The sequence below is a fragment of the Cyprinus carpio genome, chromosome A3 (genome assembly GCF_018340385.1).
Source record: "Cyprinus carpio isolate SPL01 chromosome A3, ASM1834038v1, whole genome shotgun sequence".
NCBI lineage: Eukaryota > Metazoa > Chordata > Actinopteri > Cypriniformes > Cyprinidae > Cyprinus > Cyprinus carpio.
The window spans coordinates 11,637,947-11,655,743 of NC_056574.1; the positions used below are offsets into that span (position 1 = coordinate 11,637,947).

The window sequence follows — 17,797 nt, forward strand, 5'->3', positions numbered from 1 at the left end:
TTATGACGGAAGATTAAATTCTCATATAAGTACACAAGTAGAATTTCTAAATTTTTATCTTTGTCAGATTCTGTGGTACTCTGTTTAAACTATTTGATATTTTTTGGGGGGGGTTTTTTGGCAAACAGGTTTGACTATTGGAATAACAGTCTTGCCATTCAGAGTGTTTTGATACTCTTCATTGAAGCAGCAGAGATTGAGACACAGACAGGAGAGCAGATGCTGAAACTGTTATCATCAGTCTGCACCTACAGCTCTTTTCCTTATGAAATGACTGACATAATTAAACAGAGTGATTTCCTGCTGGATCTTTACTCACATGTGAAGGACTATGAGACTCAAACAGGCAGGAGTCTCCTTCCAGCATTACAGTCAGTTTTCCAGTTACCTGATGTCTGGATCATAGATCTCTCACTGAGAAAGAGCTCCGTCCTCCTGGAAGTACTGAAACTCCAAACAGAGAAGAAACCAGTAGAGCTGAGAGGATGTTCAGAGGAAGAGAGAGAAGTGATAAGTTTCCTTCAGTGTCTGCCCTACATCTCACAGCTGAGGTACCTGAACTTTTGGATATTCATTTTCCAAAATTTCAATCAGTATCACTTTATTTTTTATTTTGTTAATGTAACAAATATGTATTGTTTTAAATAGAGTTGAAACTCTTTTTTTAATGATTGGTTTTACATTGATCTTTATTCTTTCATCTGATATACTCATTAAGCTTAATAACAAAGGAAGATTAAATTTGCAAACAAACACTACTCCCCTTTGAGTAGTGATTTGTTGTTGTATCATGGCATTGATGCTATGGAAATGCTTGCACATGAACCAGTGTCTGAAGCATGTGTCAAAACACATCAATCAGTTGGCAGAAAGCATGGCATGATTATTTAGCTTAGCACATCACGTCATATATGGACATCAGAAATGCACATCATCAGCTTCTTTGTCTTCAGGAGCTGCATGTCGATTGTGCGCGTTTGTGTGCAAATGAATCATAAAGAGTGGGTGTGCACTGCTTCAAGAAGATCAGGAATTAGAGTATATAAGGTCAGAGTGTATAATGTCAGGCAAAGAGTGTGACGCCATGCCCTCACTTTATTAGGAGGGACAACTCGCATAAGTTGTGCGTTGTCTGCATGGGTGAGGAGCATGCACGGTCCTCGATTGTCTATTCTAAACTAGATGATTGTTTTCTTACATTCTGTACAACCTTTTCACTGCCATCTCCCATTCTTTCCAGTTCTCCACACTGAGCTGTCAAGATCATGAAACTTTGAGTACATACTGTACTAATGCCACTTATGTACTCATATGTACTCTGTTTGAGTACATACTAACGCCACTTATACATACTCTATTATGGTTAGTATGTGCAGACAGGGCTACGGGGTGATGCTGAAGGTCGAAGAAATGCTCTGCTTTGTCCACCAAGTATTGCAGAGTCACGTCGAACTTGGTGGGCAAGATTGTGGATCGAGGGATTAAGCCAAGAGGCGGTTTTGGAACTTCACTGGGCCACAGATCTGGCACTCTATGCAACACAGCAGACAGACATCAGCCATCAGAAAAGTGCGGTGGCCGAAGAAGGGCAAAACAGATTACAATTATGAAGACAAAATAACAAATTACAAACGCAAATGTAAAAAACAAAATAACTATTCAGAAAACACAACAACAATTCAGAAAACATTATAACAAATCAGAAAACACAATGACAAATTTGAAAACAAAATAACGAGTCAAAAAACACAACGACAAATCAGACAAACGGGAAGAGGTAAGTATAGTTTGAGATAGCGCCATTGGTTTGGGATTACTCACCACTGACTGGACGAGACATCTGTCAATCAAAGTATACAGAAATAACCAGCCGAAAAACAGCAGAGTCGTGGTAGAAAGTTCGGAGATGGTCTTAAAGTAGCTCAGTTTAAATGTATTGTATGAATTGTGCTTACTATGGAATAAAACATACAGAATGTCTATTTACACTTTGTGCAAATTATCTGCCTTATTGGCATTTAGGCATCAGTGTTTTGTCTGTTCCAGTGGTGCAGATGGTTAAGTGTCTGCTCTTAACTTTTAGACGCGATCGACCCGGGTTCGATCCCACCTTTTGCCAAACTTTTTTTTCTCCCTTTTCAAATTTCGTGTTAGCAATGGATTTTATTTACACTAAGTGAAAATAGCAGTATTTTTAGCAATATGTTATTTACACTAAGTGCAAATACCTATTAACACTGTGTCAGAATAGCAGGATTTTCTGCTATGTATACTACTTGTTGCAAATAGTGGCAATTAACTGCACTTCAGTATAACAGTACATTATAAAACAGTATGCAATAAAAACGTATTGAGTGTAAATGATCATTTTAATTCAAATTATTAAATGGATGCCACCTTATTGGTACAATAAAGCCCTCCCTAAACCTACCCTATACTTTATTTTCACCTTTTTGATAATTTCCTTAATTTTTATTGAAAATAAATGCCTTTACAATGTTATACGAGATTTAAAAAGGGAGAAGAAAAAAAAGCGCGGCAAAAGGTGGAATCGAACCCTGGTCGATCTCGTTTTCGAATTTGTCATTGTGTTTTCTGATTTGTTATAATGTTTACTGAATTGTTGTTGTGTTTTCTGATTTTTTATAATGTTTACTGAATTGTTGTTGCATTTGTAATTTGTTATTTTGTTTTCATAATTGTAATTTGTTTTGCCCTTCATGGCCACCATAGAAAAGACATCAGAAGGACAAGGCATTTCTCCTTGAAGCCCTGGTTTTACCTTCTGGTCTGTTTGGTGATGAAGTATACACCTTCATCTACGGATAGCAGGAGGCCAAATGACAATCCAGGATGCCCTTAGAGGGTACTTCTACCTATCCCTATCTGCACTCACCAAAGATCTCTCTCTCTGAGGCTTGTTTAAGGGTTCCCTACCAATGCATTGTTTCAGGGCCCCAAACAGATCAATCCCATCGAAAAAATTATTCCCCTGTCAAATGTTGTGGCAGTGTGGCAACTTTTGTCCAATATTTCTCAGTGGGATCTAAATATTGTGAAGAAATGTTACAGAATTCAATTTGCCTCCTGCCCACTTTGGGTTATTAGTAACAATGGTGATTCAAGTTCCGTCCACGTTTTTAAATAAAGAACTGCAATATCTCTTGGCAAAGGGGGCCACAGAAAATGTACCTCCTCCAAAGAGAGAAGCACGCTTTTACAGCAGGTACTTCATAAGGATGGGGTGTACATCCAGTATTAGATCTGCGTTGCCTGAATCTGAGGACATACTCATTGTGTCAATTCAATCTTAGATTGGTTGCAACAATAAATATCAAAGACACTTATTTTCACATCAAGATTCAGCCAGAGCACAGAAAACTTCTCAGGTTAGCTTTCGGGCTAAGCTCCTCAATTTCAGAATCTTCTTAGCCTTCACAAAGTACATGGATGTTGCCTTGGCTCCTCTGCAACTTCAGGGCATTCTTGTACTCAGTTACATAGACCATTGACTTATCTTGGCCCAATCAAAGGTGCTTTCAAAACAACACTGAGATGCTCACATTATGCGTTTGGGACTCAGATTGAACCTCAAAAAGTGTGTGTTTCTCCTGCTCAGATAACCACATTTCTTGGTATTGTATGGGATTCTACACTGATGCTGGTTTAACCCCTCTCTCCCGGGTCCTTACTAACAAGGAGACTAAAGACTGTATCCACTAGCATCAGTCGCTAGTGCTTCTCTTAATATCAGGGCAGTGAGGTTTACCTGCACAGCACCTACTTGCTGGCCTCCGTTAAACAGGCACGATTGTCACCTGCATGTGTATTTGGAATTTAGGAACAAAAACTTATGATGTTCCATTACTGAACAGTTCATACAAAAATGAAAATCTGCTGTTAATTTACACATCCTCAGGCCATCCAAGGTGTAGCTGAGTTTTTCTTCAGTAGAACCTTAAAAGATTATAAGCTGAAATTGTGGTCCTTGGTGATTGATATAAAACAGTCGATGGAAACTGTAATTTTTGATGGTTAAAAAAACATGCACAGGCAAAACAAAATTAATACCTGTGGATACTCCTGACCATACACTGAGGTCTTACGAAGTAAAACAATTGGTCTGAGAAACATCCACAACCTCTGCAAACAGTCCTGAGCGCATTCACAACAGTCTGGAGCATGAGTTTCCTGTCACATATAATAATGTATGCGCAGGAGATAACTCACACATGAGCAATCTTCCTGAAGTTTATTGCACAAGCAAATGTTTTTTAATTTTTATGTAGGTTGTGGGATCCAAAATAAGTACACGCAAGTACCATTTTGATGATGACCAATACAACACACTATGCTTGAACTCCAGACATTTGTAAACACGCTCAGGACTGTTTGCCGGGGCTGTGGATTAAATGTAATAATGCTGTAAATAATGTTCAGTTTCTTGCACGGACTGATTGTTTTGCTTCACAAGACCTCAATGTATCATCAAGAGACACAGGTATTAGTTTTGATAGCCATTGACTTGCATTAAATGAATCATACTTAAACTATACTTACGTGAACTATACTTAAAATTGTATTTCAAAAATCAATTCTTAAAAACTTGAGTCCAAAGGGTTTGTAACAACATGAGGGTGAGCAAATGTTGGATGAACTAACCTTTTAAGCAAACAGATCACCCAAAGAGGTTAAAAGAGCTATTGTAATAAGTTAATGGTTAAGGTTTTATTCTCAGCAGTTTTATAAAACACAGGAACCATAGGTGGAGAATGTGTAAGGCTGGGGATTGCTAGCAAAGTGGGGAAGTTGTGGACTAGTGGTTAGAGAGTTTGACTCCTAATGCTAAGGTTGTGGGTTCGAGGCGCAGGCCGGCAATACCACACTGAGGTACCAAGGCACTGAACCCCCAACTGCTCCCCGGGAGCTGCAGCATAAATGGCTGCCCACTGCTCCATGTGTGTGTGTGTTCACTGCTGTGTGTGTACTGTCTGAGTATGGCTCACTTTCACTTTTTTTTCACTTTCAAACTGAAAATGAATAGAAAGTATCGATTGCGGCATTAGATTAAGATCTGCTAATGCAGCACAATATTTCATTTTAGGCATTTTACAGTTTTGCGCATTATTACCAATACCACATGATTCTGTTGAGCTTAGGAATGCAATGGCCAATCAGAGTCATTCAGGTGAGACATTGCTGAAACTCATCAGCTTTGTTGAGTGCGCGCGTTCACTGACTGAAATCCGGAATCTTGCGAATTCTCTCATCATAAACAGCAAAACGCAGATAAACGTACAGTGTAAGTAAGGGATTCATTTCGCAGTGTAGACAGCTTCAGTGATTATAACCACAGTTTTGTTTTTTGAAAGTGCTTAAACTCGCGATAGATCAAAGTAAGTGATAATGTCACTTTCTGTAGGCTATGTAATTTATTTGCCATTCGAATAACCATGGAACTGAAACATTATATATTTATCCATTTCTAATGTTTTAATTTAATTGTAATCACATTAAATACAAATTCAGTCCCATTAAACATATTTAATTAGCCTACATGACACCCATGCCTGGTTCTTGCCTAAAAAGACACAATGTTTATATTTAATACATTTGGCTACTTTTAGCCTTACCCTGGAGTTGGTTCACCCTCTGCCTATGACAGGAACTATCAATTAATGGGGAAATGATGTTTTTATGTACTTTTAGATATTCTGAGAGAAAACAGAGGTTACTTACAAAGCATACTTTGTAGAAATCTGTAGGTTTGTTGCCAAGGACAACAGGGAGTCCTCTGAGCACCAGAGACCTAGTATCAGTTGGCTCTTTAGTCTGTTGGGGAGTAAAATGAATCACTGATAAATAAAACTAGATAGTAAGTTTGTGTTCAAACTTTAAGTTGGCTTGAAAAAGCCTGACCAGAAAGTTTGAAAAATTTAGAAAGTTTGAAAAGTTTAAAAAGTTTGAAAAGATTTAAAATTTTGAAAAGTTCAGAAGTTTAAAAAAGAAAGTGATTAACATATTGCTAGCATTAAAAGCAAGTGACTAACATGTCATTAGCATGATTAGCAAAGTTGGCTAGCATGTTTCTAGCATGATTAGCATGTGACTAGCATGTACTTAACATGATTAGCAAGGTATCTAGCATGTCACTAGCATGTTTGTAGCATGATTAGCAAGTGACTAGCATGTTTTTAGCATGATTATCGAGTGACTAGCATGTTGCTAGCATGTTTCTAGCATGATTAGCAAGTGACTAGCATGTCGCTAGCATGTTTCTAGCATGATTAGCAAGTGACTAGCATGTCACTAGCATGTTTTTTTAGCATGATTAGTGAGTGACTAGCATGTCGCTAGCATGTTTCTAGCATGATTAGCAAGTGACTAGCATGTTTTTAGCATGATTAGCAAGTGAGTAACATGTTGCTAGCTTGTTTCTGGCATGATTAGCAAGTGACTAGCATGTCGCTAGCATGTTTCTAGCATGATTAACAAGTGACTAGCATGTCACTAGCATGTTTTTAGCATGATTAGCTAGTGACTAGCATGTCGCTAGCATGTTTATAGCATGATTAACAAGTGACTAGCATGTCACTAGCATGTTTTTTAGCATGATTAGCTAGTGACTAGCATGTCGCTAGCATGTTTCTAGCATGATTAGGAAGTGACTAGCATGTCGCTAGCATGTTTTTTAGCATGATTAGCAAGTGACTAGCATATTTTTTTAGCATGATTAGCGATTGACTAGCATGTCGCTAGCATGTTTCTATCATGATTATCAAGTGACTAGCATGTCTCTAGCATGTTTTTCTAGCATGATTAGCAAGTGACTAGCATGTCACTAGCATGTTTTTAGCATGATTAGTGAGTGACTAGCATGTCGCTAGCATGTTTCTAGCATGATTAGCAAGTGACTAGCATGTCACACTAGCATGATTAGCAAGTTACTAGCATGTCCGCTAGCATGTTTTCTAGCATGATTAGCGAGTGACTAGCATGTCACTAGCAAGTTTTTAGCATGATTAGCGATTGACTAGCATGTCGCTAGCATGTTTTCTAGCATGATTAGCAAGTGACTAGCATGTCACTAGCATGATTAGCAAGTTACTAGCATGTCGCTAGCATGTTTTTTAGCATGATTAGCGAGTGATTAGCATGTCGCTAGCATGTTTCTAGCATGATTAGCAAGTGACTAGCATGTGACTAGCATGTTTTTATCATGATTAGCGAGTGACTAGCATGTTTTTAGCATGATTAGTGATTGACTAGCATGTCGCTAGCATGTTTTTATCATGATTAGCAAGTGACTAGCATGTTTTTAGCATGATTAGTGATTGACTAGCATGTCGCTAGCATGTTTCTAGCATGATTAGCAAGTGACTAGCATGTCGCTAGCATGTTTCTATGATAATCTAGCTAAAACCAGTTGATTCAGTAAAGAAAACCAGCTAAAACCAGCTAAGACCAGCTAAGACCAGCGTGACAGTGGCCAAAACTACTTTAAAACCATGTTAAAAGCATGTTAAAAGCATGTTTCTAACCTGATTATCAAGTTACTAACATATTGTTAACATGGTTTTTCTATGATAATCTAGCTAAAACCAGTTGATTCAGTAAAGAAAACCAGCTAAAACCAGCTAAGACCAGTTAAGGCCAGCGTGACAGTGGCCAAAAACCACTTTAAACCATGTTAGAAGTATGTTTCTAGTCTGATAAGCAAGTTACTAGCATTTTGTTACATTTTTTCTATTCTAATCCAGCTAAAACCAGTTGATTCAGTAAAGAAAACCAGCCTAAAACCAGCTAAGACCACCTAAGGCCAGCGTGACAGTGGCCAAAACCAATTTAAAACCATGTTAAAAGCATGTTTCTAGTCTGATTAGTGAGTAACTAGCATGTTGTTTTCATTTTTTCTATACTAAACCAGCTAAAACCAGTTGATTCAGTAAAGAAAACCAGCTAAGACCAGGTAAGGCCAGCGTGACAGTGGCCAAAACCACTTTAAACCATGTTAGAAGTATGTTTCTAGTCTGATTAGTGAGTAACTTGCATGTTGTTAGCATGTTTCTATGCTAATCCGGCCAAAACCAGCTTAAACCAGTGGATTCAGTAAAAACCAGCTAAAACCCAGCTAAGACCAGCGTGACAGTGGCCAAAACCACTTAAAAACCAGCTTGGGAGACTAGCCAAAGCAACTGATCAGCTTAGGCTGGTTTTAGCTGTATTCTCAGTAGAGAGTTTTTAAGGTTTGCTATGGTAGTAGACAACTTAAATACATTATAAGTCTTATTAGTAGAGAGTTTTTAAGGTTTGCTATGGTAGTTGTATGGTTTTTTATGTTGTTTTGGTAGTCTGGTTTACGAAAACCATAAGCCGGATCATTTAGAAAAGATATAGCAACCCGAGTCAGACCAGTCTGAAGGTCTGACCCGAGTTTGGTGGTTCTAGCTTGAAAGCTCTAGGAGGAGATAGTGTTTTAAAATTTGGCTCAGAAGAATAATAATAATAATAATAAGATTAGATAGTAGATCAGTAAGTTGGCTTTTTCAAGCCAACTTAATTAAAGAACTGATCACAAGAAAGCAGAACCAATCAAGCACAATTTTGAGCACAACTTTTTGTGATACATTTTCAATATTAAGCTGTTAAAATCTATGCAATGCAAGTCTATAACGGATATGGACCAACCTTGATTTGTTGTGAAAGCTTTCAACAGCTGCCCAACTTTCTCTCTCCTAGACTGAAATATCTCAGTTAGACTATGAATATGTCGGTCAATGATTTCATGCTTGAGATTCTTGCCCACAATCCTGTAACGTTAATTAGAACTCCATAAACACCTAAAACAGAGAAAAAAGTGTTACATTTCAAGACTAACTGAAACTTTCAGCATAAATTTTTAGCATACGTATAACCCTTTAAGCTCAACAACTCAGTTGCAGTTATTATAAATAATAATAGACACGATAATATATCAAAGAGACAAGCTAACGTAGCTTTAACAAAAAGCTAATTGATGCACACATGCTGATGTTAAACGACTGAAGCTAATGGTAATGAAATGCTAATGTTACAGCTAAAATGAACATGCAGAAACACACTTGATGAACTTATCTTAACTGTGAACCAAAAGAAACACCAATTTAAATATTAGCATTATAGCTAAACTGTGAACCGACTACAGTAACGCTGTCATCGGACCGGTCTTTTGGATTATCAATTTTCCCGGAAAGATAAAGATATAGAAGTTAACACACTCACCATTACATGCTGCTTTCCAAATCCATTGCGTGCATCATCAGCCGGAATCTTCAAAGATCCCACGCTCACTGCTCAAACGTGTTGGAACAGGGCTCCTCCCCTTACAGAAACTTAACACATGTAGCTATATCTAGTTAACATAATCACTGCATTCAATATTTTGTCTGAATACTTCAAACAGCTAAGTATATTTAGTAATGTCAAAGTTTTTTACAAAAACAAGAAAGAATAATTAATGACGACTAAAAATGTTTATTTAAAACAATATCTGGGTTTAGAGTGTAGCGTCAGTCGCTATGGGAGGCGGGTGCATTAACAAGGAGGCTAAAGACTGTAGCCACTAGCGTCAGTCGCCAGTGCTTCTCTTAAGATCAGGGCAGTGAGGTTTACCTGCACAGCATCTACTCGCTGGCCTCCATTACACAGGCACGATTGTCTCCTGCATGTGTATTTGCCATCCTTACTGCCATGAGTGGCATCAAGTTAGGCCAGGAATTATCTGTCATTCACATTCAGAGGCAGCCGAGTCTCATGGCAGCAGCAGCTAGTGTTATCTCATTGGGTCTGCTTTTAATTTTAGCTTTGGCTCAGGTTTTTTTTTTTTTTTTTTTTTTTTTTTTTTTTTTTTTTTTTTTTTTTTTTTTTTTTTTTTTTTTTTTTTTTTTTGTTCAGATTTTAGCTTTGGCTCAGGGTTCAGGGGTACTAATAAGGATTACGCACACAGAGGTTTCTGAACCAAGGATCAGTTCTTTGGAAGTGTTGACATGAAAAATCTCTATCAACAGATGCTTCTTTCTCAGGCTGGGGTGCAGTTCTCGATGGTCAACAAGGTTTTGGAGTGGCCCTCTACCATTCTGGCCAGCCCATGTTTGGTTGTCAGACCTGATCTCTCTCCTGGATGGCACTCCATGTGAGGTTCCCATCTATCTCAAGTCTGGGAGATGATCTTCCATCCCAGGCCGAAGATCTAGAAGTTTTGGGCCTAGCCCCTGAAGGGTGCCAGCTCATAGACATGCGTCTTTCAGATTAGGTGGTGGATATGATTTTGAGCTTGAGGGCTCTCTCTACTAGAAAAATGTATGCAGCAAAATGGAAAATCTTTGAGTCTTGGTATGAACAAAGACAGTCTGATCCAGTTCAGTGTCTGTTTGGTACAGAACTAGAGTTCCTCAAAGTGAGGTCCTGCTATTCACCCTATGCTATGTCAACCATTTTTGTAAAGTACATTTACATAGTTTTCAAAAGGAAATGAATTATGTATGTATAATGTTTTTAAATTTTTTATGAATTACGTCAAGACAAGATTTAGTCTTCAAAAACACTTTTTGCAAAAGGTACATCTTGAAAAGAGGGGTGGGGGGGGGGCATCTTATAATCAGGGTCGTCTTATATTCAGAACAATATGGTATATATAATAAGGTTGCATTCCCACACCTCGGTCAGGCCTGTGTGTCTTCCTCAGACAATTTGATGATATGCATTTCTTTCTATTAATAATTTCGGTGATGTGGTATGGTACATCATGTCATGCTCTCAGCCAATTAATTGCTGTGTTTTGGAACATGCTTTAGACACCGGTTCATGTGGAATTCCCATAGCATCAATGCAATGATGGAGCATCTTACAGGATTATATAGGTAACCTAGATGTTTTTATCTTTGTATAAAAAAATGTTTCTTTGGAAAACAGATTTGATCATTGGAACAACAATTATGCAGTGCAGTTTGTTCTGAAACTCCTCATTAAAGCAGCAGAGACTGAGACACAGACAGAAGAGCAGATGCTGAAATTGTTAAAAACAGTCTGCACCTACAGCTCTTTTCCTTATCAGTGGTCTGACAGAATTAAACAGAGTGATTTCCTGCTGGATCTTTGCTCACATGTGAAGGACTATGAGACTCAAACAGGCAGGAGTCTCCTTCCAGCATTACAGTCAGTTTTCCAGTCAGCACCTGATGTCTGGATCATAGATCTCTCACGGAGAAAGAGCTCCATCCTCCTGGAAGTACTGAAACTCCAAACAGAGAAGAAACCAGTAGAGCTGAGAGGATGTTCAGAGGAAGAGAGTGAAGTGATGAGTTTACTTCAGTGTCTGCCCTACATCTCACAGCTGAGGTAAGAGAATCTTACCTCTGGCACTTCTGTCTAATTCGGTTTCAGCTCAGGGACAGGGTTCGGACATTGATGCTCTGTTTTGTCTTTTGTTTTGAGCACACAGGTTGAGTGCTCATTTCCTCACTGTGTGCTCTTGTCAGGTCTTGTGTGTTTTAGTCAAGCACCTGACTTGTGATCTGCTATAATTGTCGGGTGCTCTTGCGTTGACATGTTTGTAATGCACGGCTTGTCATGGTTTTCATTTTCATTCATCTTCATGTTTTGTCTGAGCATGTGTCTTTTGTTATGTTTGTTTTTGTGTGCCATATGCCCCCCTATTTGTCTTGCCTCTACTGTTCTTGTAAACCACCAGTTAGGCCACCTCTCCTCTCTTGTTATCCTCTTGATGTTCTTTCCCTTTTTATTCTCCATGTGTTCTCTGCCCTGTGCCAGAATGACATCCAATGTTTCTGTGTGGTGTTCCCCACTGTGCCAATCCTGTCTCTGTCCTCCCTTGTCTCGCCTGCCTTGTTGTGTTGGTGGATCCTGTGTTTTCCCCTTCAGTGCAGTGTTTTTGTTTATTTTATATTTGAGTAATAAAAAACTTTGAACTTTGATACTTTTTTTGCACATAAACTCAATACTTTGTTCTTTTTTCCAATTGTAATGGGTCGTGTTAATTGTAATTATTTTAATCAAGTATTTATTGTCTTTTTCAGTTGTTCTGAGCTGTGTTTGTTAACACTAGTTAAAGTGGTCCAGTACAGAGAGAATCCAGAGCTGGTGACTTTACTGTTGGAGGTTCTTGGCTTCTCCTTCAGTCTGGAAGGACATTTACCCAGTAAAACCTGCAGGTCTGTGGGGAGAGTTTTGCCTTTCTCTTCTGACAGACTCAACCTCACTCTAAAATCAAAAGCCATCTCTCTAAAAGGAACAAGGCTTCTTTTCAGACACATCAAAAACTTACACACACTCAGGTACAGACACCATTATAAATCAACATTTCAAATGTTGATTGAGATTTGCTTATATTTAAAGTGTGCATTTTTTTTTTTTCAGGCTGAGTGGTTATATGGTGGTGAGAATAGCGGAGGCATTGAGGTCTATGTGGGTTCAAACTCCTGTCACTGTTTATGAACTCACACTTAACCTGAATATGGAACAGTGGTCAGAGAGGAAGCTGTCCAGGGTCCTGAGCAATTTGGCCATCATTCTGAGACTCTGGACTGTCCAGTGTTTGAATTTGACTGAATACAATATGTTGTCTGTTTCTCTATCTGTCCTACTGTGTCACCAGGGACCAGTGATTCTCAGGTTTGACCGCAAGACAAATTTCAGCAGTTTTTGACTTTATATTTATCATGGCATAGAAATAAAACAAAAATTCTGTATGTGTAGACTATCTAAAGAAACTCTCCGGAAGCTGGTTGAATTTGTCTGTGAAGCTCAGGAAGAGGAACTGACTCAGTGCTTCCTGCAGAAAGTGGGTGGAGATCTGACTTCCTGTTCCTTGAGCTGGGAAGAGCTTCACTATTTCCTGCAGCACAAGATTCCACACATCACTGTGGACCTCAGAAAGAGCAACATTGGATGTAATGTCAGAAAAATGTTGCCATTTTTTAACAGGATTCAATTTAAACGGTAAACCACTCTCAAAAACACTTTAGAAATGATAGAAAACCTCCAAATGGAGATTTATTGTTTTCCTTTCTTTCTCACAAATCTCCAACTGAATAATATCTAAATAAAAATCTAGATTTATTTGCAAGGATTTGTATAATGTCTTTACAGGATCAGCTCTACCTTCATGCTGTCTGTAATCAGAGAGATCTATGAGTCCGGCTCTGTTGGTTTTGTGTCCAGTCTGTTGAGTTCAGTTGAGAACTACATTAACCTGCAGGGCAGAGAGCTGGACTCTGTTCACTGTGCGGCCCTGCGCTTCACACTGCAGCACTGCACTGCAGTTTCACTCAATCTACAGTGGACCTCCATACCAGAGGAAGAGCTGGAGAGCATTCTGCCTCTCTTCACACATGTGTCCCACCTCAGGTCTCACTGCTTTTCTCTATGGGGGATTCTCAGTAGGAAGGCTGCATCATAGTGAGGCTGCATTCTTCCTATATAAGCCCTCGTGAGGCTTCTAAAATAGAAAAAATAGTACCCAAATTCCTCCTGAGCATTGAAGGTTAGAATGAGAAGCTATACAGTGTGCACATGGCAATGTCATAAAGATTTCAGCCCATAGGTGAGGGAAGTGGTGGTGCAGAGGGTGCTGCAGCAAACCCTGTTTTTTTTTTTTTCTGTGGGCCACTGTTTAACTGTTGGGAATAATAACAAAGAAATAGGAGTGTCTATTTACACTAAGTGCAAATAGGTCCCCTTGTTAGCAGAGACACAAGCTTCACCCACTGAAAAACAGCAACATGTGACTGGGCTAGTCAACATTACAAAAGGTGGTCATCAGTTGTCAGATTCAGTGGAGTAGATGATAAAGCATGGGTCATATTCCTTTTGACGCAATTGACCCGGTTTCTAATCTGCCTTACAGCAGACTTTTTTTCTCCCTTTTCAAATTTCAAATTTCAAATTTCAAACCCCCAACCTAAAACATCTTCCCGCGCCCGTTTTAACCCTTTTGTCACAGCATGAAAATACTAAAATCAGTTTTGGAAAAATACTATATATTTTATTAACTAACTTTCTATCAGTGCAATACAGTGAATGACAACCACTCGTGGTCTCCCAGTGGAGACGGGCAGTTATCATTATGTGATTAATTTACAGCAAAAAATAAACCATACTGCCTCTTTCTCCAATTGTTTTTTTTTTTTTTTTTTTTTTTTTTTTTTTTGACAAGTAAAGTACGGATTTATTTTCCACAAATTCTTTTTCTGTAGTGGATTATAATGTGTGCAAATGATTGTTGGTGATTGGAGGATGTGAAGAATACACTTGGAAAAACACAAATGAAGGGTGCAAAAAAAGGCTGCTTTTCAAGGATACTTCAAAATGAGACTGCCTTTTGCTGTGCTTTGAGGATGTGGCAGCCTTGATATGCAGCTTAACTATGCAGCCTTCCAATTCATATTAACGTCTCTCTATTTCCTGTTTCTTTGGTTTCATGTCTGCATGATTTTTTATATTCACTAGGTTTCGTTTTAATACAAATTTGAATACTATTTAACATGTATTTCAGTTATTGTATTGTATTTATGTTATTTCCTATAGAATGACTGAAACCATTAAGACTGTGTAAACTCAGAATTGCTAAGAGGGATCAGAATAATTGAATTATTTAAGTTTATCATCCATACTTATAAAGGCCACTAACTATTACCTTAGTAACCTTGAGCAAAACACTTATGCTACTTTAAAAAAGTTTAAGATGGTTTGAATCTCAGATGGTATTGATATGACAAGAATATGTTCTAATATAGTGTTTGTGTTCAGTGTTGACAGGCTGCTATTACGGAAGATGATGCACTGCTGCAGTGTCTCTGACATCCAGCAAGAGACAGCAGCAGTTCTGCTCTCCATCCTGCAGCACAAGTTGGACTTCTCCTGCTGTTCTGCTCTGGATCTGACAGCAAACACAGACTCAGAGCCTCTACATCTGACCATTGAGGACTGCTGTGTGATGTCCAGAGTCATTCAGAGTGCTCATTCAGACACAAAGACACAACTGATTCTGCAGGACTGTGAGATTAATACAGCTGGAATTGATCAGCTGTTCCCAGTGTTACATTCTGTTAAACTATGGTGAGAAACATGAACAGATACACAAACAGGCTGAAATATAAAGACATTCAAAAATACATCATATATTTTTTGCTCTCTTTCAGCTGTGCTAAATCTCTACTGCTTCAGTTTCTGGCTCATGTGAGGCCTGAGGAAGCTAAGTCTCTTTCTCAAGCGCTGGGTGAAGAGCTTAACCTCAGTCAGACTCAGCTGAATCCGCAGGTCTGTAGAGGTCTGAAGCTGATTCTGGAATATTCTGAAGGACTGACTGAACTGGATCTGAGTCAGTGCTGTCTCACCGATGACAGCCTGGGTCTGCTGCTCCCAAACCTCCACAAAGTGCAAAACATTGAGTGAGTGACTGAGAAAGAAACACAAAGTGTACATTTGTGAAGTATAATGTAATAGTTCTTATATTTCTGTTTGTTTGATCTCAGTTTTAGTGGCAATAGCATCACTGACTTTTTGGCTCCAAAAATCTACAGTATCGTCACTCGCAACAGTAACATAAAGACAGTAAGGTTTGTGTCTGAGCGTCACAATGTCTGAAGTTATTTGAATGGTTAAATCTGGGTTAAAGTGCTTTATGTTTGAATAAATAGCATTTTGTTGATCACAAAAACTTCAGTCAAGTGTGTCCAAATGTTTGTCTGGTAGTTGATATTGTCATGTGCAAAAGAGTGAAATGATGTTAAGTGTTTGTTTCATTTACATGACTGTATTTATGTATTCATTTAGCAGATGCTTTTATCTAAAGTGACTTGCAAATGAGGAATACAAGCGGCGGGTTGTAGCTAATATCAGTGTGTGTTTGTATCTCTGTAGGCTCTTCAACAACAAAATTGAATTCAAAGCGCTCTTTCGCACAGACCCCCGTTTTGAGATCTGGTGATGCCAAGAAACACTCTCTGGAATCAACAAGCAGGTGAAATAACCAATGAAGATAAGGTAACAGGTGTAAAAACCTTTGAGGAATCTGCCCAACCAGAGTCCTATGAATCAAGCCACCAAGCCATAAACCACATTCATGTTATCATCACTTTCAGTCATAATCAACAGTTGGTTTCTGTTGCATTAACTATGACAACTATAACTATTAACTATCTCCTTTATAAACTGTCTTTTCACTTCTCCTCCCTTTATATTATTTGCATCATGCATGTTATAGTTCTGAATTTTTTTATTTTGCTTTTATTTCTATATACATTTTTAATTTACCTTTTAATTTAGTTTTTGTTTATTCTTATTCTATAATTCTTATTTTTTTATTTATTTTTTTATTTTCATTTTAATTGTAGTAGCCTGTTTTAACAGTTCCAAAGTAAATCTACTTACTGGATTTATTTAAAAATAGATTTGTAAGAAGATAATCAGTTTTCTAGTTTCACTTTTATTTTTTTAGTTTTAGTATTTTAGCACTGCCAAAGAATAGCTACTCACTGGAATCCTTTAAAAACTATTTTGTAAAAACTTAATCAGCATTACATTTCCAAGAACAGTTTAATGCTACTATAAAATAAGCATAATCTATATAAATTGGGAGTCTTTTATTTGTTTAATTGCTTAAAAAAATGCATGTAAAGCTATTGACATAAAACCTTATGAATGCTGAAAAAAGGCTTTTGAATGCTTATATTTCAAGTAAAATACTGCAGCTTTGACATCTTGCTGTTTTAATATCAGCATCATTCCAGTAGAGAGCAGCAATGATTTATTAATAACAAGAGCCCAGAAAATTCACAAGCGAAGTTAGCAAGGGGGACATACACATGACACAACCAAAATAAAGAGCAAGTGCATTTATACCATTGATTACTTGATCTTCTCTTCTACATCCTAACAAAGAGAGAAATCCTTTACAAACAGGAAGTGTTTCACTGTTTGAACTCTAATGTTTACTGCAAACAGAATACAAGAGAGATATTATACTCTTACCTCATCCCTGTGACTGAACGTTTGGCTAGTTAGCCAGGAGGGTCTACCAGCTTTTGTTTTTATTACTACAGTGTAAAATGTTATGGTACTGAAGCAGTCAGAATAAATTATCACTGTATCACAAACATTTATAGGAGTTTTCCCTTGTGATTGTGTTTTTTTTTTTTTTTTTTTTTTTTTTTTTAGATTTATTTATTTTTTCTTAATTTTTGTATTGAATCCTGTGTAGTGCTAGTATTAACCTGTGGATATGGTCATAAAATGTATGAAATAAAATTTGCTCATTTGCATATTCATGTGAAATACAGTGTGCAGTCATTTGGGAACTGGAAACATAATGTTTTCCTTTCCTTAACTTTTCCTAAAAGTTCAATCATTTTCAACGATATTATTGTTATTGTTTTTTTTTTTGATTTTTTTTCTCCTTGGGCATGATGGATATTGAATCATTATTTAGGAACAGACTGAGTTTTTGTCTTTCTGAATTCATAACTACTGAATTTAAGATGTATTATCGAATTTTAGCAGTTCTTTTGAGCAATATTCTAAGGTAGAGAAATAGAGGACGATCTGATCGAGATTCACATTAGGGGGATGATAAGGGTACTTGTATTGTTCTCTTCAGGGTTTATGAGCACAGCTGTTACCATGACGATTCCATTTCCACAGACATGCTGGAACAATGTCTTCAATCACTGAACAATCTTAGTGCTTTTTCAGTTGGACAATGAATATGTCTGTACGACAAGAGTATGTCAGTAGAATGACT

At 37.8% G+C, this 17,797-nt stretch overlaps 1 protein-coding gene across 1 annotated transcript in view; it reads left to right on the plus strand.

Moving 5' to 3' along the window:
- LOC109048198 overlaps positions 1-17,320 on the plus strand; it is a 66,319-nt gene extending 48,999 nt beyond the window's left edge. The window contains exons 8-17 of the mRNA XM_042732549.1: positions 129-551; positions 10,951-11,376; positions 12,075-12,332; positions 12,415-12,669; positions 12,754-12,996; positions 13,147-13,404; positions 14,806-15,114; positions 15,198-15,446; positions 15,531-15,614; positions 15,919-17,320. Coding sequence (XP_042588483.1) covers positions 129-551; positions 10,951-11,376; positions 12,075-12,332; positions 12,415-12,669; positions 12,754-12,996; positions 13,147-13,404; positions 14,806-15,114; positions 15,198-15,446; positions 15,531-15,614; positions 15,919-15,985 — 2,572 coding nt within the window. The 3' untranslated portion in view covers positions 15,986-17,320. The remainder of the gene's footprint in view (positions 1-128; positions 552-10,950; positions 11,377-12,074; positions 12,333-12,414; positions 12,670-12,753; positions 12,997-13,146; positions 13,405-14,805; positions 15,115-15,197; positions 15,447-15,530; positions 15,615-15,918) is intronic.
- The last annotated feature ends 477 nt before the right edge of the window (positions 17,321-17,797 follow it).